Below are 21,823 nucleotides of genomic sequence, written 5' to 3' on the forward strand. Positions count from 1 at the left end.
AGAGAGAGAGAGCGAACGAGCGAGCGAGAGAGACATCCAAAGCAGGCTCCAGGGTGTGAGCTGTCAGCACAGAGCCCAAAGTGGGGCTCAAACTCACAAACCGTGAGATTATGACCTGAGCCGAAGTTGGTTGCGTTAAGCATCATCAGTTAATGAGCCACCCAGGTGCCCCGAATTAAACATGTTTATTATACTTATGTTAAGACTGTATGAAATAAATTTGAAAATTATTAGCTTTATTCATATTTTGGAGGGTATTGTCACTTAAAAGCTGCTTTTTAAAAAATAAATTTATAATATTTTGCTTTTCTCTTTTACAGGTAATTAACAATGCTTGTGCTACCCAAGCTATAGTCAGTGTTTTACTGAATTGTACCCATCAAGATGTCCATTTAGGAGAGACGTTGTCAGAGTTTAAAGAATTTTCACAAAGTTTTGATGCAGCTGTGAGTATAATCTTACTATTCCTAAAATGCCCTGTTTGTGAGAGTTCTTTTTTTAATAGCCTACTTTAAAAATTATTTTAGATGAAAGGTCTGGCACTGAGCAATTCAGATGTGATTCGGCAAGTCCACAACAGTTTTGCCAGGTAAAGAGACTTCTTATTCAACAAACATTTTCTCTTGCTTGTCTGTGTCTCACTATTTTTCTCTTCGCTGTAGACAGCAAATGTTTGAATTTGACGCAAAGACATCCGCGAAAGAAGAAGATGCTTTTCACTTTGTCAGTTATGTTCCTGTAAACGGAAGATTGTATGAATTAGATGGATTAAGAGAAGGGCCCATCGATTTAGGTAATCTGGGGTTCCTGTTCTGGTATTTCACTTTTGACAGGGAGAAAAGATTGGGTATTCTCCTTCATTTTAGCCATGGTCCTGCTTAGGTTTTGAAGGAGAAGGTGACTTTGAGGTGGTATAATGTCACAAAAGTCGTAAGTTTCTCATTACTTTATGAGCTTAAATAACACAGGAAGGCCATGTTGCTGATCTCTACATTTTCTCTGTTGGCTTCTATCTGGTCACTCATTCTGTAGTCCTGAGAACCTATCAAATATAAAGGAAGTGAAAGATCAAAAAGAACAGACAGTTTTGCTGTACAACTGGTAGTTATGCTAAAACTTAAGATGAAGAAGAGAATTAAAACAACTGGATAAAATTGGTTTTGCATTAAGTGTGAACTTCAGTCTTTTATTTTACAGTTATTATGGTAGGGAGTCGGGGTTATTTTGCTACTAACTTGTGCAATGATGATTCTTCTTTGCTCTCAGTTTTATCACTGTAAAAAGGTAGTTATTCTTATTTCACGAAGTTGTGAATTTTAATGGGTAACTTCCTAAGGCATGACTTCTTCGAACATTTGTTCAGCACTTACTAAGTGACACAGTAACGTGGTAATGAAAATTTTATTAATGCTTTTTACCCATACCGTTACTAAGAAAATAAGAATTGAAGCTTAACATAGTTATGCCAAAAGGATTTTTACCATCTTGAATTTGCCAAAGTTATTAATAAAAATATATTTTAGACTGACTTTTGAAATAGTTTTAATATTGATTTTATTTGATTTACTTGCTTTCAAATTTCTTTCTAGGTGCATGCAATCAAGACGACTGGATCAGCGCAGTGAGGCCAGTTATAGAAAAAAGGATACAAAAGTAAATGCTCAGCTAATCTTACTAGCATAGCATTCTGTTTTTTAAACTTATTTTTTCAACTTTTATTTTATTATTTTAGCAACGCTTATTGAACATGTACTTTGGATTAATATGTTCAGGAAGAAATCTTTAAATTCTACATAGTAATGTCTCATCTTTATAAAAGTTAAACATGCAGGTCTCCATTTTGATATTTTATATAGTTTTGTAGAGTTTTGTGTTTAGGTATCTTTTTTTATTAAAACTTTTGTTTGAGATAATTATTTTTGTTTTCAGTTATGTATATAATGCCGAGCGATCCCATGCACCCTTAATCAGCAGTATTAACATGTGGGAGACGGTAGTACAGTGTCACAGCCGGAATATTGGTACTGCTACGGTCACGAGACAGAATGATTTAATTACCACAGGCATTCCCTCTGTTGCCCTTTTAGAGCAGTGATGCCTTCCCCTGCTGCCACTCCTCCTGTCTCCGTAATCCCTAGTTTTCTAGATTTTTGTCAATTAAAGAATGTTGTATAATTGGAATCATATGATATGTAACCTTTTTGGACTGGCTTCTTTTACTCAGCATGGTTCTGGGGATTTGTCCAGGTTGTTAAAAGTAGTTCAGTCTTTTCTCTTGGTGGGTAGTAGCTGTGGTGTGGGTACACCATTTTTTTCTTCTTCTTGTTTTTTTGTGGGTCCATGTACCCATTGAAGGGCATGTGGATTGCTTTCTGTTTTTATCTATTATGAATAAAGCTGCAATAAACCTTTGTATAAATTTTTGAGTGAATGTAAGTTTTCAGTTCTCTGGGATAAATGCCCAGAAGTGCCATTGCTGAGTTATAAATGCATGTTTAAGTTTTGAAGAAACTGCCAAACTCTTTCCCAGAGTGGCTGTACCATTTTGCATTCCCACCAGCAATGTATGATCCAGTTTCTCCACATCCTTACTAGCTTTTGGTTTTGTCAAAATTTTTTACTTTAGCCATTCTTGTAGGTGGAGAGTGATGTTTCATTGTGGTTTTAATCTGCATTTCTCTGATTAATGATGTTGACAATCTTTCTATGCCTTTTGCCCATTTTGTAGTTGGATTTTTCTTTTTCTTTCTTTTTTTTTTTTTTACTTTTGAGCCTTGAAGTTCTTTACATACTCTGGAAAGTACTAGTCCTTTATCAGACACATTACCTGCAAATATTCTCTCCCAGTATGTGGGCTGTACCCTCATTTTCCCAACACAGTCTGTCACAGCAAAAGCTCTTAACCTCAGTGAAGTCTAACTTATCAATCTTTTCCACTATGAATTGTACTTTTGTTGTCAAATCTAAGAATTCTTTGTCTAGCCCTAGATCCTAAAGATTTTCTCTTGTTGTTTTTTTCTAAAAAGTTTATATTTTAACATTTTACATTTAAGTCTGTGATCTACTTTGAGTTAATATTTGGATATGTTATGAAGTAAGTCTAAATTCATTTTGTTGCCTGTGCATGTCCAGTTGCTCTAGCACTATTTGTTGAAAAGGCTATAATTCCTCGAGAAATTTGGTAGAATTGTAATAAGCCAGTTGGGTATATTTGTGTGGGTGTATTTCTAGGTTCACTCCTGTGTTCTGTTGACCTATTTGTGTGCTCTCTGCCAGTACTACACTGTCTTTTTTCATTTTTATTTTTAATTTTTTTGAATGTTTATTTAGTGGGGGGAGGGGGAGAGAATGAATGAGCGGGCGAGGGGCAGAGAGAGAGAATCCCAAGCAGGCTCTGCGCAGAGCCTGTCTTACTCGCAGAGCCCAACATGGGGTTTCATCCCATGACCTGTGAGCTCATGACCTGAACCAAAATTAAGTTGGATGCTTAGCTGACTAAGCCACCCACATGCCCCTGTACTACACAGTGTTGGTGACTCTAGCTAGAAGTCTCAAAATCAGATAAACTGACACCTACAACTTTGTTCTTTTTCTTCAAAATTGTTTTAGCCATTATAGTTCCTCTGTCTTCGTATATACATTTTAGTATAATCTTGTCCATATCTACAAAAATTCTTGCTGGGATTTGGATAAGAATTGTGTCAAACATTTATATCCATTTGGGAAGAACTAGCATCTTTACTATGATGAGTTTTCCTGTTCATGAACTTTGTGTGTCTCTCTGTTTACTTTGAGCTTCTCTAATTTCTTTCATCACCATTTTGTAGTTTTCAGCATACAAGTCCTGTATATGTTTTATCAGATTTATACCTAAGCATTTCTTAGTCTTTTGAGTGATTGCAAATAATGTGCTTTCTTTGATCATTGTTAATATGTAGAAACACAGTTTATTATTTTCATTCTTTTTCTTGTATCCTTTGACCTTGCTGATTTCACCCACCAGCTTTAGAAGTTTTTTATGAGTTCCTTGGCATTTTCTACGGAGATAATCATGCCGTTTGCAAATAAGGGCAATTGTCTACTTTAAAAAAATTTTTTTAATGTTTATTTATTTTGAGAGAGAGAGTGAGCGAGCACATACACAAGCTGGGGAGGGGCAGAGAGAGAGAGAGAGAGAGAGAGAGAGAGAGAGAGAGAATCTCAAGCAGGCTCCATGCTTAGTGCAGAGCCTGACATGGGGCTCGATCTCACAACCATGAGTTCATGACCTGAGCTAAAATCAAAAATCAGATCTTAACTGACTGAGCCATCCAGATGCCCCAAGGATTTTATCAGCTTTATCAGTTTTATCAGCTTTTACTTTACATATTTTACAGGTCTGTTGTTTGGAGTTGTAAACATTTGTCACCATTTCTTCTTGGTGGGATGAACTTTTTATCATTACATAATGTCCCTCTTTAGTAATTTTCTTTGTTTTGAAATTTACTTTATCTCATAGTATTATAGCCAATCCTGCTTTTTTTTTTTTTTGTTAGTGTTTTCAGTCAAGTTGAGATTTTCATCACTTTTAATATGACAAATGTTATAGATTGAAACCTGGACATTTGGGGTTTTATAGAATAAGACTCTGGATTCTGGATAATGAATCTTTTGTTAAGCTGGTTTATATGGGCACTGCTCTGGCAGAATATATCAGGGATGCTACCTTATTGCTGCAGGTGGGAATAGAAATTCAGGTTCCTCACTCTGCCTCCATTGACAACTAAAGTGGAAAGGTTTCCTTGTTATTGCTAGGCAGGGATGGGAGTTCTGGCCTCCAAAAGTGTATCTACTGATACTACCCCGCTGGTTAGGCCTTGTTACTGCTTGCTACATGGCTTCACTGTCCCTGAAGGCTTCTTTACCGCTGTATGGCAGTGACTGCCCACTCGGTTTCCCACTTGTCTCCTCTAGACACTGCACACAGGTGTCCTTACTGCCCACAGGGATGAAGCCTTCGCTGGTGGGTGGGGTTAGGGCTACAGTTCTCCTGGTGTGTTTAGCTGTGGTAGAGTGCTTATTACTCTAATGGTTTTTTGTCTCACGTATTGCCCCTTTCTGATTTGGATAAGAAAGAGCAGACTTCTTTTGGTACTTCTTTTTGGTTTGTGCCTGTTGGCATTTCTTGGTTGGTGGCTTCTTCTCCAAGTCTAAGATATAATGAGGGCTAACTAGGTAACTCAAGGAGTTCACCACTGTGTCTTTTGAGGGTCTTTTGGTTCCCTAGTTTGTTTGCCTTCTCTCCACCTTTCAGAATTTTCATTTTTCCTCTTCTTTTTTCAGAAAAATATATGTTATGTCTAGTGTTTTTAGTTTGGTATTTTCTTAGGTGGAGGAATAGGGAAATGGAAATTTCATAACCGTTTTATAAACAGCATTTTTACGTAGTTCAAAGCACTATGGGGGCGCCTGGGTGGCTCAGTCGGTTGAGCCTCCGACTTCGGCTCAGGTCAGATCTCACGCTCGTGGGTTCGAGCCCCGCTTCGGGCTCTGTGCTGACAGCTAGCTCAGAGCCTGGAGCCTGCTTCAGATTCTGTGTCTCCTTCTCTCTCTGCCCCTCCCCCTCTCACGCTCTGTCTCTCTCTGATTCAAAAATAAATAAAACATTAAAAAATATTTTTAAAAAAACACTTAAAAAAAAAAGCACTATGGTTATATTGGGCCATGTGCTTTCCAGTGGAAGAATTATATATGAAAATGTTACACGTGAATAATGCAAAGAAGAGTTACATTTTCTATATATTTTTATCTTGAATAAGCACCATTTTCATAATGTTGCCAGTAATTTTTCTAATGTCAGTCCCTGTCGTAAACAGGCTTATACTGTGAGGTGTTTCATTGCGATACTGTGGTATCAGAGTACTGAAAATGGCATTCAGAAGTTTTACAAGGATATAATCACATTAATAAAATATATGAATATTTCATAATTTATCTATAATAAAATATAAAGTATAAAGTGAAACATAAAAATGTATTAAAAATAGCAACTATATCATGATTTAGAAAAAAGTATATAATTAGGAATATAGTTAATTACCATAAAAATGCCAGTATAATTAATCCAACAAATGTGAAATCTTACTTTTTTCTGAGGTCAGAACATTTAAAAGTTTATGATTAAATTTAGCTAGGTTTTTTGTTGTTATTTTTTCTTTTTTTCTTTTCTTTTTTTTTTTTTTATTGCGGCTGTACCCTTTCATATATAAAAGCCTTTTTTAAATGTCAGTTTTCATGGTTAGCCATTAATAGATTTGTGTTTATCTTAGAGAACCATGGTGTAATCACAATAAATTATCTTAATTGTAATAGTGTTACAATTCTTTATTATGTTATAAACTTTAACTTTTTATAGGTACAGTGAAGGTGAAATTCGATTTAACTTAATGGCCATTGTATCTGACAGAAAAATGATATATGAACAGAAGATAGCAGAATTACAAAGACAACTTGCTGAGGTTTGTGGCCATGTTTTAAAATTTTATTTGTTAAACTTTATTTCTTTTTGAGAGACAGAGCACAAGTGGGGGAGGGGCAGAGAAAGGGAGACACAGAATCAGAAGCAGGCTCCAGGCCCTGAGCTGTCAGCAGAGCCTGACTCGGGGCTCAAACCCAGGAACCATGAGATCATGACCTGATCCAAGGTTGGAGGTTTAATCGACTGAGCCACCCGGGTGCCCCTTGTGGCCATGTTTTTGTGTGCAAAGTTCTAGTTCAGTTATTTCAGGGAAAATATTCTTTATCTTGCTTTCTTGCTTTCTTGCTCCACTTTCTTTATTCTCTCTCTCTTTCCGTCCCTCCCTACCTCCTTCTCTTCTTTCCTTCCTTCCTTCCTGATTTAATCAAGTGTCCTGGGTGGCAATTAAGAGAATACACTCTGGAATCAGGTTGCCTAGATTCAGCTCCTGGGTCTGCCACTTAATAGATGTATGAATTGGAATATCTATTTGTGGTTCAGTTTCTTAAGATAAAATCAAAATAGTATTTACCTTATAAGGCTGTTGTGAGGATTAACGGAGATTATTTTCATAAGCCACTTAGACTAACAAATATTAAATGATATATAAGTATTAGCAATTAACTACTTAATTTCATTATATAATTAAACAAGTTAGGATATATTTCTCACGGAATTAATTGGTACATTTAGATACATGTAATCTTTACTATTCTATATGATTATCTCTCTGTAGTAAATATGATTGGAGAAGATAGTTATTAACAGTAACTTTTTAACATTCTTTGATCCCATTCTCTTAAGAGCATATTTAAGCATATTTTATAGCTGAACAAAAGATTATAGCAACACAGTATATTGCAGTAATAGATTGTTTTTAGTTAAAAATGTGTATGTGTTATTGTAGAGCATAGAAAAATACAGAAGGTACTACTTACGGCTTTCGTCCTTTAATATTGCAATTAGTAGGCTGGTATTCTGTCACCAATGTTTAGAGTAAAATTTGGAAAGAATTGTACTATGTTTATAATTTTAAAATATTTTGGACTCAAGCCTCAATCATTAGGGTATGCTGTTTCTTTTTCTTTACCCTAAGGAGGAGCCCATGGATACAGATCAGGGGGGTAATATGTTAAGTGCTATTCAGTCAGAGGTTGCCAAAAATCAGATGCTTATTGAAGAAGAAGTTCAGAAACTAAAAAGATATAAGGTATGTTTTCTTTTTATTTGTTCCTTTATTGTTTTAATATAGAGTAGTATATTTTGATATGAAAGTATATTGAATACTTGATTGTTTTCCCTTGTCGTTTACTAGTTTTCAGAAAAATGAGGTGATTCCTTGGTACCCCACAAAGGTAGCCAGTAAGATATCTTCCTTTTTAATTTTTTAAGTGTTATTATGAAGAGATTTTTAACTGATTTGATGCTTCAGTTCACTGTAATTATTAATAATCAGATTATTTCATCTTTGGCCATTAGAATCTACTTCAAGCTGTCTCCTAAGTTCTTTTGATGGGATTCTCTTCATCTCTGATAGTTCCCTGCTTTCTAGTATGGCAGGATGTTTCAGACTCACCTGGTAGACGTCCTGCTTCAGATTTGGATTAGCCATTTATTCAAGAAGCTCTGTGTCCATTGTTGGGAAATGGTACTTAGAAAGTACTCTTTGGGTGCACAGTGATACCAATTGGTCATTATATCTAGGTCTTTTCAGAGCTAAAATGTACATTTTAGTTTGTTGTTTAGTTTGAAGAAAAAATATAATGTAAATTCAGTATTAAAATTTAGAATTAAGGGACTTGGGGTGCCTGGTTTGCTCAGCAGGTAGAGCATGTGACTCTTGATTTCAGGACCATGAGTTCAAGCTCCATGTTGCATATGGAGCCTACTTAAAAAAATAGAATTAAATGGCTTTACACTTGAAATTAACCATTTGCATCTTTCTCTCTCTCTCTCTCTCTCTCTCTCTTAAACAGTTAGAGAGAGAGAAAGCATGTGAGTACATGCATGAGTAAGGGAAGAGCAGAGAGAAAATCCCAAGTAGGGTCTGCGCTATCAGCTCAGAGCCCCATGTGGGGCTCGATGCCATGAACTTTGAAATCACGACCTGAGCCGAAATTAAGTAATAGTCAGATGTTCAACTGACTGAGCCATCCAGGCACCCACATCTCTTCTCTTAAGCTGAAAATCTTGATTCCTAACAATATTAACAAAAGTACTTATTTGCTTTATGCTGTATATGTATAGCATATATATGTATAAGTAAATAATTATTTGATTTATGTTATATATAAAACATGTATACATATTTATAAGTATATATATGTATAAAGGTAGGAAATAGCAATAGTAGTAGCATTAATAACAATTGAAAAGTTTTTTCTTAAGTTTATTTTTTTAGGATATATCCCATTTTGGATATACAATCAAATTGCTGTGTTTTTAAAATTATTTGAAAAAATTTTCTCTTGTGGTTCTGTCACCAATTTGATACACAGTTGGACTCATTTGTTTTATTTTCCTTTTTAGATTTTTAGGATGTAAAATTTTTTTGTATTTAAATTTAATTATGGCAAACATTTATATAATTGAAAGTCAAATATAAAGCAAGGTGATCTTTAATAATGTCATTAGCAATCTGATAAGCTTTTTTTCAGAGACAGTAAAAAGTGTGCAGGGAACTTTGAATTTTGTTTGAGTTTGGAAATGGTAGTTATATTATTTCTTATGTGTATCATAGTAGGAAAAGCATTGTTTTTCATTTGAATCTCATTTTGAAGGCAAGGATTATCTTTTTTTTTTAATTGATCATCACACTGTTAGCATAGTGCTTTGCATCATACTTAACAGCCTACAAGTGACTGTTAAATCAAATAAATGGACCTTGAATTGTAGGATTTCTTTAGTTGGAAGTATGGGCTGGCTCCAGAGTGATCCAGGCAAGAAAAAGGTAGGCCAAGTTCATGGAGACAGGGAAGTAAGGAATGAAAGCTTGAATGTTTACTTTCCATTTTATGTGGTATACAAAAATAACTACATACCACTTATGCATTCTTATGCAGGGTTCTTCCATAATTAACTAAGTTTTAATATTAACCTAAAATAAAACACAAACTTGGTTTTCAGAATCTCTACCTACCTTCATTGTTTGAAAATGATTTGTTCAAAAAAGGTAAAATGATTCTCCCTACTGATACAAAATGAACACGTGTTAAGGTTTTATTAAATTATTAGTCAATTTGAGGAACCTGTAAGTTGTCACAACTAGTTCACATGAGAAATCAAAGAAGCTCAAGTTTATGTGAAGGAATGTTGAAATGAATTTACTAAAGACAGGAACTTTTTTTCTATGGGAGAAGGGAAGTAAATTGAACCTCTACCAGACAGAATATTTAATAGCTTAATGGCAGTGAAGAAGTAGGATTGGGTAACTTGGGAGGGGTGTCCTAGACAATGAGCAATTTTTCTTTGAAGTACAGGTCTTTCCTTATAGGCCACCCTATTTTGAATAAAGTAATTCAGAGAAAAATTATTCTCGGTCACAGAATAAAGCTCGTTTTATTAGGTTTTCCTGTTTATTTGCATAGTTATAGTAGTAAGTAGCAAGTTAATTTATCATGTGGGCCTTCTTAAGTTTGCTTTCATAGATTAAGTTCTCATAAATAATTTTAGACTTTTAAAAGCCTCTTATTTGCTAAGCCAAGTATAGGAAGCCACAACCCAGGAAACTCTTGATATTTTTTTTTTATTAGTCTTTATTCTCAGTGGGAATATAATCTCATTATTTTTAATATTTTTTTCTTTTGAGCATGAAAGATTTTTTTCCCATTCTATTAAGTAGGATGCAAAAAATATAATATTATGAACTTCGTGGAAATGTAAGTTAGTGTGGTTTGATATTTGTTTTATTCTCAGATTGAAAATATCAGAAGGAAGCATAACTATTTGCCGTTCATTATGGAATTATTAAAGACTTTAGCAGAACACCAGCAGTTAATACCACTAGTAGAAAAGGTAAGTTACTGCGAAATACTAGATTTCGATTTCCCCCAGTGTGGGTTTCTTTTGTTTTTTTTGGCGTGAGTAGAAGTGAAATTAGTTGAAGCATTTTTATTTGTTTTTTTTTGCTTTCTCCTATTGTTTTATATTCTAGATGAGCATTAATTCAGCCTGATATTGTAAAATAAAAATAAAGAATTGCCCCACTATTTTAGCCTTCCTGAATCCTTAGTGTTAAGAACTCAGAATGTGCCATATTAGAGTAAAATTTAAAACATTTTCCTTTCTTTAAACTGAAAGCAAACTTTTTAAAAAAAAAAAAAAAAATATATATATATATATATATATATATTTTTTTTTAATGTTTTGAGAGAGAGAGGCAGAGTGTGACGCGCAAGGGGCAGAGAGAGAGAGAGATCCAGACTCTAAAGCAGTCTTCCAGCTCTGAGCTGTCAGCAGAGCCCCACTCGGGGCTTGAATTTCTGAACCTCGAGATCATGACCTGAGCTGAAGTTGGACACTTAACCACCTGAGCCAGCCAGGCACCCCTAAAATCAAATGTTTACTGTTAATAACTGAAATAATAGATTCTTTGTTCTTTTGTTTAAGAAAAATTTGAATCATTGTAGAATTTAAAGCTAGAATGGACATTGAAGGAGGAAAAATAACCATAGCCTAGACTAAGAAATAGGTTTTTTTATTCATTCCTAAGCTAGTATTTTTTCCGCTGAAGAAAAATTAACACAGTTTTGTGAAAAATTCTGATTTCTAAGATTTTTATATTCAGTGCAAGGCACTTAAATATTTATTGAATAAATGCAATGCAATTAAATTGTTTTAAAGTTTATACTGTAAATCAGTGTTTCTGAAAGTGACCATCATTGGGTACTCTTTAAAATACATGTAACCTGGCCCCTCCCCAGATATTCTGATATAGGGGAAGGAATCTTTCATAAGTCACCCCAACTGACTAATGCCGCTGATTTGTGTACTACGTTTTGAGAAACAGTTTGAGAAGACAGTACTAGGCAAATAAAAATTTGGATCATTAACTTAAGAGCAGAGCACATGTTAGGTATGTGTTTCTTATTAGTTTTAAAGTATGAAGCAAAGATACATTTCAACCCAGCTTTTTTATATCATCATAAATTTTAAATAATTGGAGATGAAAGTTAAGGTTTTTGTGTATACCTTATTACCCAGATCCTGAAATGTGTCCTTCTGCTTTTAGCACTAAGTACACAAAGTATTGCAGAAAATTGCTAAATCTTCTTTTTTTTTTTTTGATGTTTATTTATTTATTTTGAGAGAGGGAGAGAGAATCCCAAGCAAGCTCTGCACTGTCAGCACAGAGCCCAATGTGGGGCTAGATCTCAGGAACCATGAGTTCATGATCTGAACCAAAATCAAGAGTCAGATACTTACTTGATTGAACCACCACACAGGGCTCCCCTCAATCTTCTCTTTTTATTATAGGTTTTCTACTCCTGTATCCCGGGGCATTAAAGTTTAAAATTGTAAGATGGGAAACTGATTTTAGATTTTCAGATTAATCACTAGGAATATGTGATTCTCGGAAGTACCTACATACTGTATTCTTTGTATGATGAAACACTATGAAATATTTCTCTATTAAAAATATTAAAATATTAATATAGACTGTTACGTTAAATCATGTTACATCAGATTATAAGTCTAGATAAGTATTATTAAAGGTCAGACAAATGTTATTAGAGAAATTTAAAATGTATGTATTTTGCTGTGTACACATTTTGCTAAATGTTATTAAAGAAATTTAAAATGTATTTGTAATTGATCTGTGAATGAACTTTTCAGTGCAAATTAGGAAAATGACCATTCTTGTCTGATTTTAATGACCGTATATCCCCAGATTTTTTTTTGAAAGTGTAGTTGGAACAGCTTTTCAGCTTTTTCCCTTGGAACTGTAATTTCTTAGTTCACATTAGTTTGTACACTGGGTGGCAGTATATGAGTGCCTGGTGTTGGTGGAACACCTGCTCCATGTGTTCTTGTGCTTGCATCTATTTTTTTGAGGGGGTAATTATTGATCTACCTCTCGCCTCTTTCTTCCAACTGTTTTTTTTAAATTAATATTGCATAAGCAATATTGAAGTTGTATTTATTCCTCATTTATATGCAATATCTGTTATCCCATAAGGGATTCCCCTAAAGGAATCTGTTATCCCCTAAAGAATATCCCCTAAAGGAATTCAGATGCATTATTTGATTAAAACTTTTGAAATTTAAAAATTATTCACCAGACATTTATCTAGCTGCAGCTTTATTCCAGGACCTCTCTTAAAGTCTTCAAATACCTTCTCTTAAATTTAAGCAGTTCATGATATAGTTGGGGAAAGGAATAAACAATTATAGTATTGTGCTGAATAGAATTGTTCCGATACGTGCCAGTAGAAGTTCATGCTGAAGGTCTGGGGGGAATACAGCATGGCCTCTAAATAGCTATGCCCCCTGAAGCTTCACATCCACAAAATTTTAAATCCGTAGTTAGAATCAAATCTCATTCTCTACCAATAAATCAGCTTCCTCAAGCACAGATATATTTTGTTCATCTTATTTGGAAAAAGGAATCATTGTATCATATTGAATACCACTTTCTGCAAATGTTACAAATGAAAAACAGAATAAAGATGAGATTCTATAATTATATACAATACAAAGCCTTTAATAGTGATAAATGCTTAATGGTAATACTTTTAAGAAAAATTATGTGTAGAATTCAAAATGGATAAGGTGAAGTTACTAAGATATTAGTTAGTTGAAATGCACCTCCCTTCCCACCACACTCCCATGCCAAGAGAAAGTAGAATAAAGGAACAAAGCATAAAAGGGGTAGAAGGAACCACGCAGGAAAGATGAGCTCCCCTCGGCAGTGATGCTGAATGCCAAGCTGAATGCCAAACCTGTCCGGGGTCAGATCTCTGAGTGACTGAGACAGTTGCTTATAGCCTCTGATGGCATGAAAGTATTTGAGTTTGGAAATCTTTAATAAAGAAAAGATCAAGACTTTGTTCCAAGGGCATATGGCTACAATGAATTAAGATCTTGCCTTATAAGTATTTTTGTTGTATGAGCCTTCTCCTCTTATCTGAGGAGTTGAATATACAGTACATAAAAACTGCTCAGGAAGTAACCTAAAAATATGTAGTTAAAAAACTTATTTAATTTATTCTTAATTTTATTTGAATTATATATTTTAATATATGGACACTGCATTATGTCTTTGCTCATTTAATTATGTTATAAAGTTTATGTCATAAGTCAGTAGATTTATTTTTGTTAATCCAACTAAATGTTCTATATATTCAGAGTGTATTCAGAGATCAATAAGAAAAAAGTATGTATTTTAATTTCAAATTATATCTGAAATTGAATTATGTTTTCATTATTTGGAAACAACTTCTTAAAAATTGTATAAATATCAAATTACAAGTTATGCTTGGTAACTAAAAATGTTCATGCAAACAGTTTTATTTTATATGATACCTATATTTCCTCTTAATATTCTAAGTCATAGAACTATTTTATTATAGAGTTGTATAATACACTACCTAGTGCATTATAATTTTTTTAAATGCTTATTTTTGAGAGAGAGAGGAGAGAGAGAAAGAGAGACAGAGAGACAGCATGAGCGGGGAAGGGGGCAGAGAGAGAGGGAGACCTAGAATCTGAAGCAGGCTCCAGGCTCTGAGCTGTCAGCACAGAGCCCGTTGGGGCATGCAAACTCATAAACTGCACAAGATCATGACCTGAGCCCAAGTCGGACACTTAACTGACTGAGCCACAATGGCGCCCCTACCTGATGCATTATAAAAAATATTGTAATTGTCCTAATTACCCTATTTTTTAATCTAAGAAGTTTTTTCTTAGTTGTGTAATAGCAAAACTCTATTTTATTTGTTCCTTTTTGATTCAAGTGGCATAGTGGAAAGAATTATTTCTCAAAGTGACATTTGAGGACCAACAGGATTGGTATCACCTGAGAATTTGTTAGGAATTTAGAACCTCAGTTATATTTTTTAATCATTCTGTATTATAACAGGGACCCCAGGTTATTGATATGTACATTGAAAAGCACTGCTATAGAACAGGTGTCTGACCTCTCCAAGTTTTATTTTCTACTAGCTGTGTGACTTTGGTCCAGTTTGTTATCTTTAAGTTCTGTCTTCTTCATCTGCTGAAATAAAATAGAATTACTAGATTCAAGTTATATAATTGTTAGGAAGATAAATGAGATAAAGTGTGAGAGCATTTTTTAAGTTGTGTAAATAAAAGTTTATCAATACTATAGGTATGTAATCCTTTAGTGATATGTTAAACTCATTTGTTCAAATATGCAGAAACTAATGTAAGATTTTTTATACTCAATTTGAATGAGAAATGGAAACGTGTAAATATATTGTTTTGAAATATTTAAGAATGAGTATGATTTTATGGAATGGGTAATTATGTATTTTTAAATCATTATAGTAGTAAATTTTAATTTAAACTTCAGATAAGAAAGAACTACAAACCAAACATCCTTTTTTATTGAGGGTAAAGCACAGCTATAATTTGTTCAGCAGTAGTTTGTTGCAAATCTTGAGTTATGAAAGATAATGCTCTAGAAATCTTAAAAACAATGCATTTCAAGCCTTTTAGCTTAAGAATACCCTCTTACACAAATTTTATATGATCTAAAATGGACTTTTAAGATTTAATAGAATACTATCTTTAACTTCTAGGCAAAAGAAAAACAGAATGCAAAGAAAGCACAGGAAACCAAATGAAGAAGATGCTTTGGGATGTGTCCACATTTCTGCTTCCGCACTTACTTTCCTGGAAACCATTAAGTATAAGAACTTTGACCAACATCCTAATTGACTCAGTGCACGTTTGGCAATAGTACCAGTCTGTCTTGTCTTTAATGCATGGATTCTTTCCCTCCCTGCATCATGTGCATGTGGTGCATATTAAATAAAAGTGATGTTGAGAGTGCTTGCCCAAATCCCATTATTTGACATTGGATCTGAGAGCTTCTGTTGGTTCTCTGGATATATATACTATCGTAATGAACCTAGAAATCACACAGATGATATTCTCTACCTGTAATTGTTAAAATTGATCTTAGCTCAGTTACAAACTTAAAATTTATGAGTGTCAGATCTTGATTAAACTGGATCTTTTGTTTCTCTTCATCATTAATGAAAAGAAAATTGGTATATGTCTTTGATATCTAAACATTTTGAGGATTTTAAAACTGAATTTTATCTTGAGAAAGTATGGTTTCAATGCAGATCATTTGAAAAAGACAAAAGTATAGTTTTTAGTGATTTTCATTGCTACCAGTAGAAAAAGTAATAAACATCCAATTTATTTTAGCAGACTTTCTTTAAGTGTTTGGGGCTATTTATTTATGTATTACAGAATTATTTTAGGAAGGTATGAGTATTCCTCTTCTAAGCAGAATTTCGGGTTAAGAATAAATCCTAAATCTTCAAGATTTTTGGTGTTACTCTCAGTTTGGCAACATTTTTCAGACTGCTAAGCTATATGTATCTTTATTAAAAAATCAGAGGTTTGACAATTCAGGCTATCTGCTTTTTAAAAATTTGATGTCATGCTAGAAGATACTTCTGTGCCAATATGAATGAAATTCATTCCAAGAACCATGTATAGTTAGCTGATAATGGATTTTTTAAAATTGCTTTTGGGATTTGCTTTATTTTTGATTCTATGAAATAATTGTATTCTTGCTCTAAATCTTTTCCAAGTTAAACTTTAAAGGAGATTTTATAAAACTTCTTTTTATAAAGGAAATGATCTTTTTTTTTCTAGATACATTTCTGAAATTGATACATGACTTTTTAACATTTTATTATGGAGAAGTTTAAACATACATGGGTGACTGTGTATTCATCTTCTAGCTTCAAACACATGAGTTTTTTAAGGATTGTTCTAAAAATTACTACATTGTGTTATTATTAAGAACTAATGTGGGAAAATCTGGTGAGAAATTGTGTAGAAAAATTAATGAAATATTTTCATACATAATTTCAGTTGAAGGTAATAAAGAAGAATTTGTAGTTTCTCATTTGTTTGTGGGTAAATATATTTTGCTCTGGCTACAATAGTAATTATGGAGTGTTCTCAAAGCCATACTATAATTTTAAAAATGATTTCACAAGGATTATTTTAGGCTCATCTTGATCTCATTCAATTATTTCAACTTAATTTATTTGCTTTAACATTTTATTTAGTTTTGAGACACAGAGAGAGAGAGAGACAGAGCATGAAGGGGTAGAGAGAGAGAGAGAGAGAGACATAGAATCTGAAGCAGGCTCCAGGCTCTGAGCTGTCAGCACAGAGCCCGACACAGGGCTTGAACTCACATGCCCTGAGATCATGACCAGAGCTGAAGTCAGTTGCCCAACTGACTGAGCCACCCAGGTGCCCACAACTTAATTTATATATCCTGTTTTTTTCTTTAAGATTTAAAAAAATTTTTAATTTCTATACCCAATGTGGGGCTTGAACCTATAACCCCAAGATCAAAAGTCACATGCTCTCCTGACTGAGCCAGCCAGGTGCCCCTATATATCCTGTTATAGAGGCCCAAATTTTGTAAAGTAAAACAGGAATATTATAGTCAATAGTACCCATTAATCAAGGCAGTGTGATTCTAGCATAAGGATTAACAAATAAATCCGTGGAATACAAGAGAGAGCCTATAAACAAATCCATATTTATATGGCTACTTGATTTTTGACAAAGTAGCAAAGCAATCTAACAGATAAGGAACGTCTTTTCAACACATGAGGCCAGAACAGCTGGACATCCATGTGGAAAAAATGAACCAAGACCCCGCCCCCTTCTTCACAAAAGTTATTTGAGATGGATCATAGGCCTTCATGTACTAGTTAAAATACAAAGGTTTTTAGGGGAAAACATGGGTGAATATATCTTTGTGACTTGAGGGTAGCCAAAGGTTTCTTAGGTTACAGAAAGCAATAACCATAAAAGATCCCAAATCAGTGTTTTTAAGAATTAAAAACTTGTCATTGAAAGATGCTTTTAACAAGAGTGAGTAGTATCAAATGACATTTAAAAATAGCTTTGTAAGACAGTGTTAATAGGTATAAGGATATTTTCTTATTAATCTAGTTCTAATAAAATTCTTTGATAGGAATTTCCATAGCTTAAGAACAATTTATTTTATCTGCTTCTTTGATGACTGTTAATGCTTTGTGATCCTTCATGGTAATGTCTGCCAGTGAATAAAGAGAGATGACTTGCCTTTGTCTGGGTCTTAAATCATGAAGCTGGTGAGTAGAGAAAATGGACAAATAAAAGGCGAACGATTTATGTGATCTGAAGAGAAACCAGAGTATAGAGAAAATGGACAAATAAAGAGCAATCCAGAAATACATAAATGTTACTTAATGTAGAAAATTCTTTTTAATAAAGGAGTACTTACAAGAAAGTCTCCTTTGTTCATTTCACTTTTGCCCTTTTCTAAAATCTCATTTAATGCTCCGGTAGGCGAAAGCACTTCCATTCTGTTGTGTGCCTTTAAAACAGCTAGCCAACTGTAAGTAGTGTACTTTTGCTCTTACAAACAAAGCAGGCTTGCCAACAGCTGCGGCACTGGGTAGTCTCACCTCATGTTTAGTTCCCAAGACAGCTGCCCTTTTTCTGGCAGAGAGCAGTCAGCTCGACTGTGCCCCTAGAACAGACAAATATTTGTTCTGAGCTCGTGCTTCGTGGGGACCCGCCCCCCTCTTTGGACCACGATGCATACTTCTGTGTGTATACGGTGTTACATGCAGATTAATAGCTTTAGTTAATCTAGTTGCCTGAAACATTTCAAGATGCATTCAGAAATGACTCCTTTTTTTTTTCCTGTAAGAAGATTTTGTGTCTTGTAGAAAAAATGGCTTTTAAGGTTTTTCCTTTAAAAAATTTTAAAGAAAGATAAAAATTAAATTACCCCTGGTTCTACCATCAGAGATGACTACATTGACATTTTAGGGTGATCCTTTTTCCATATGTGTGCATGTTTCTGCGTATTAGTCTTGCATGTTCTCCCCATATTCCAAAATAGACTGATGTAGTATAAATAATTTTTTTTTTAATTTTAGTTAGCCAATACACAGTACAATGTTGGTTTCAGGAGTAGAATTCAGTATACATTATTTTTAGAGCAGATGATACACAATGTATCATTTTTGTATCACTGACAACTTATTTGCAGGAAACGAACTACTCCCGCTGTTTGAAGAGGAATGGGGAGTGTATTGGCAATTTTGAAACTACTTTGTTTCTTATAAACTCATTGGGAGGTATGGAGGAGTGGGCTCATGTTTGGGTCTCCAGAAAGGACTCCCAGCAAAACATCTCTTTCCTGGCCCATCCGGGAGCTGCTACGTCGACCGCAGTGCAGGGGTTCAGCGCTGGCGTTGCTGATCTCAGCCGCTGCGGGCGCTGTGGTCTGGGAATGAGCAATGTGGTGCTGCGATGCGTCCTCGCCTGTGTAGACAGCTATGTGTTGTCCAGTGACTACACGGAGCTGGGGAAAACTTCTACCTCTCCACGGCTAAGCGTGCCACTCAGACTCGCTACAGCACCAGGCCAAATGGCCTTTGCCTTACTTTTAACTTTTTTTATATATTTTTAAATATTTTTTATTTTTTCTTTTCTTTTTTTTATTTAAGTAGTTTATTACCAAGTTGGTTTCCATATAACACCCAGTGCTCTTCCTTGCAAGTGCCCCTCTCTATGACCATCACCCCCGTTTCCCTTCCCCCCTCCCTCCTCAGCCCTCAGTTTGTGCTCAGCATTTGCCTCACTCCCTCTCCCCAACTCTTTTCCCCGCCTTTTCCCTTCCCATGGTCTCCTATTAGGTTTCTCCTGTTAGACCTATGAGTGAAAACATATAGTGTCTTTCCTTCTCTGCCTGACTTATTTGGCTTAGCATGACTCCCTCTAGGTCCATCCACTTTCCTACAAATGGCCATATTTCATTCTTTCTCATTGCCATGTAGTACTCCATTGTGTATATATACCACATCTTCTTGATCCACTCATCAGGTGATGGGCATTTAGGCTTTTTCCATGTTTTGGCTATTGTTGACATTGCTGCTATGAACATTGGGGTACATGTGCTCCTATGCATCAGCACTTCTGTGTCCCTTGAGTAAATCCCTAGCAGGGCTATTGCTGGGTCATAGGGGAGTTCTATTGTTAATTTTTTGAGGACCCTCCACACTGTTTTCCAGAGCGGCTGCACCAGTTTACATTCCCACCAACAGTGTAAGAGGGTGTGCTTTTAACTTTTAAATCTTGTGTTTGGTTTTCTACAAGGAAATCTAGGAAATTACTGGTTAGCTCTCCAAGCTTTGCAGAGTAGGAAGGCATTCTAGGAGGAGGCTGGTAAATCTACTAAATCATACATTGTTACATTCTTCTACAGTAACTTTTTTTTTCTGTTTACTGAAGTAAGATGTTTATTTTAGAGAAATGAGAAGATACTAAGAAGAAAAAAATATGAACATCAAATCTAATTACCCAGAGATAGCATTATTACATTCACACATGTAATAGATATTTTATTTTTATGAAAGGGATTACAATTAAATATTTTGTTGCATGCTTCCCCCCCCCACAAACTTCTTTTCATGTTAATAAGTAATGCTTGTATTACATCTTTTTAAAATAGCTGCTTAGTATTCCATTATGTAGGTATGCTCCCAGTAGTGTGGCATAAAGCATAGAAATAAAATGGGCAAACTGGGCAGTTTGATTTGGGGGAGAGGAATTTATTTTTTAAACAACTATGAATTCCTAGATCAGTCAAACATGCACAATCTTCAGTTTGTTCTTTTCCTTAGCTCATGGTTAATTGGCCTAAATCCAATGGCTAACAGGTTAATATTCATCACTTCTGGCATTCCTAGTACTTCTTTTTATTTTTGACTTGGTTATATTAATGTCTTGAGAACTTTCTTTGATAATTTATTCAGCATATATCTGAATTGTTCTAAATGCCGAAGATGTCTTGGCAAACAAGATCAAGGCCCTGCCCTCGTGCTGAGACAGGTAGTAGGCAAGCCTGTGTGATTTTTCAAGTATTAGTAAGAACTGTAAACAAACAGAGCAGGTCAGAAGGATGGAAGGAGCTGAGGATTAATGGCATGGCCATGGAAAATTCCTTAAAGAGATGATATTTAAGCAGAGATCTAAATGAAGAGAATTTTCTCTGTGGTACTGACTTAGCACTATGGAAGGATTGCATACAGGCAGAACCAACACGCAATAATTTTGAGTTTTAATTTTTAGTAATGTATGATAGTTAACTGGTTTATGAAAGTCGGTTTGTGATGATTGATTTGATTTTCAGTATGAAAATAGGTTGAATAAAAATTACATATAGAAAAAGCTAGGACCACTGGCCTGTGTGCTTTTTAGGCTATCCAGATATTCTACATAATAAACTTAAGTAACACTTTTCTTGTAGCAATGTAGCATAGTATTACGTAATGGAATACTATACTACATAGTAATACATAGTGGAAAAACCTCATGCAAGTGTATTTTAAAAACAATTCAATATATACCATGGTTAAAGAAGTAAAGGTGAAAACTAAAACAATGAAGTTATTAGAAAAAATATGGAAGAGTATTTTATTATTTGGGGATAGAATAAAGCTTCCTAAGCAAGAAATAAAACAAAAAAAATCCAGAAGAGAAATACTTAGCTGTATAGAAGTTTCTACACCACAAAAACTTAAAAGGAAGACCATAAAATTTCATCATACATAACAGGTTGTAATATGTAAATTAGAAATATAATTCATATGTAATATACAGAGAGCTCTCAGCAAAAAAAAAAAAAAAACGGGGGGCACCTGGATGGCTCAGTCAGTTACATCTGAACTTCGGCTCAGGTCATGATCTCACAGTCCATGGGTTCAAGCCCTGTGTTGGGCTCTGTGTTGACAGCTCAGAGCCTGGAGCCTGCTTCAGATTCTTTGTCTCCCTCTCTCTCTGCCCCTCCTCAGCTCGCTCTCTTTGTCTCTCAAAATAAAGACATAAAAATTAAAAAGGGGGAGTTGGGAAGGAAAGGAAAGGTAACTCAGGAGAAAAATTGGCAGGTGAAATAAACAGGCAATTCACAGAAAACATTAAAATTGCTAGAGGCATTATAAAAGATGGTAAATCCACCAGTGATCAAGAAAATGCAAACAAAATATTAGAGATACCTTTTTCCTGTCAGATTATCAAGAAGTTAAAGTGATTGTAAACACCCAC

At 34.6% G+C, this 21,823-nt stretch overlaps 1 protein-coding gene across 4 annotated transcripts in view; it reads left to right on the plus strand.

Annotated features, from left to right (window-relative positions):
* Positions 1–16,607, plus strand: part of UCHL5 (ubiquitin C-terminal hydrolase L5) — a 40,706-nt gene extending 24,099 nt beyond the window's left edge. For 2 of the 4 annotated variants that reach the window (XM_029935633.1, XM_029935635.1), the window contains exons 4-11: positions 321–446; positions 528–589; positions 663–793; positions 1,590–1,653; positions 6,395–6,497; positions 7,593–7,706; positions 10,412–10,510; positions 15,259–16,607. In XM_029935633.1, coding sequence (XP_029791493.1) covers positions 321–446; positions 528–589; positions 663–793; positions 1,590–1,653; positions 6,395–6,497; positions 7,593–7,706; positions 10,412–10,510; positions 15,259–15,303 — 744 coding nt within the window. In that variant the 3' untranslated portion in view covers positions 15,304–16,607. The remainder of the gene's footprint in view (positions 1–320; positions 447–527; positions 590–662; positions 794–1,589; positions 1,654–6,394; positions 6,498–7,592; positions 7,707–10,411; positions 10,511–15,258) is intronic. The other 2 variants (XM_029935634.1, XM_029935636.1) reach the window with 1 other exon arrangement.
* The last annotated feature ends 5,216 nt before the right edge of the window (positions 16,608–21,823 follow it).

Source organism: Suricata suricatta, chromosome 3, assembly GCF_006229205.1.
Source record: "Suricata suricatta isolate VVHF042 chromosome 3, meerkat_22Aug2017_6uvM2_HiC, whole genome shotgun sequence".
NCBI classification, from domain to species: domain Eukaryota; kingdom Metazoa; phylum Chordata; class Mammalia; order Carnivora; family Herpestidae; genus Suricata; species Suricata suricatta.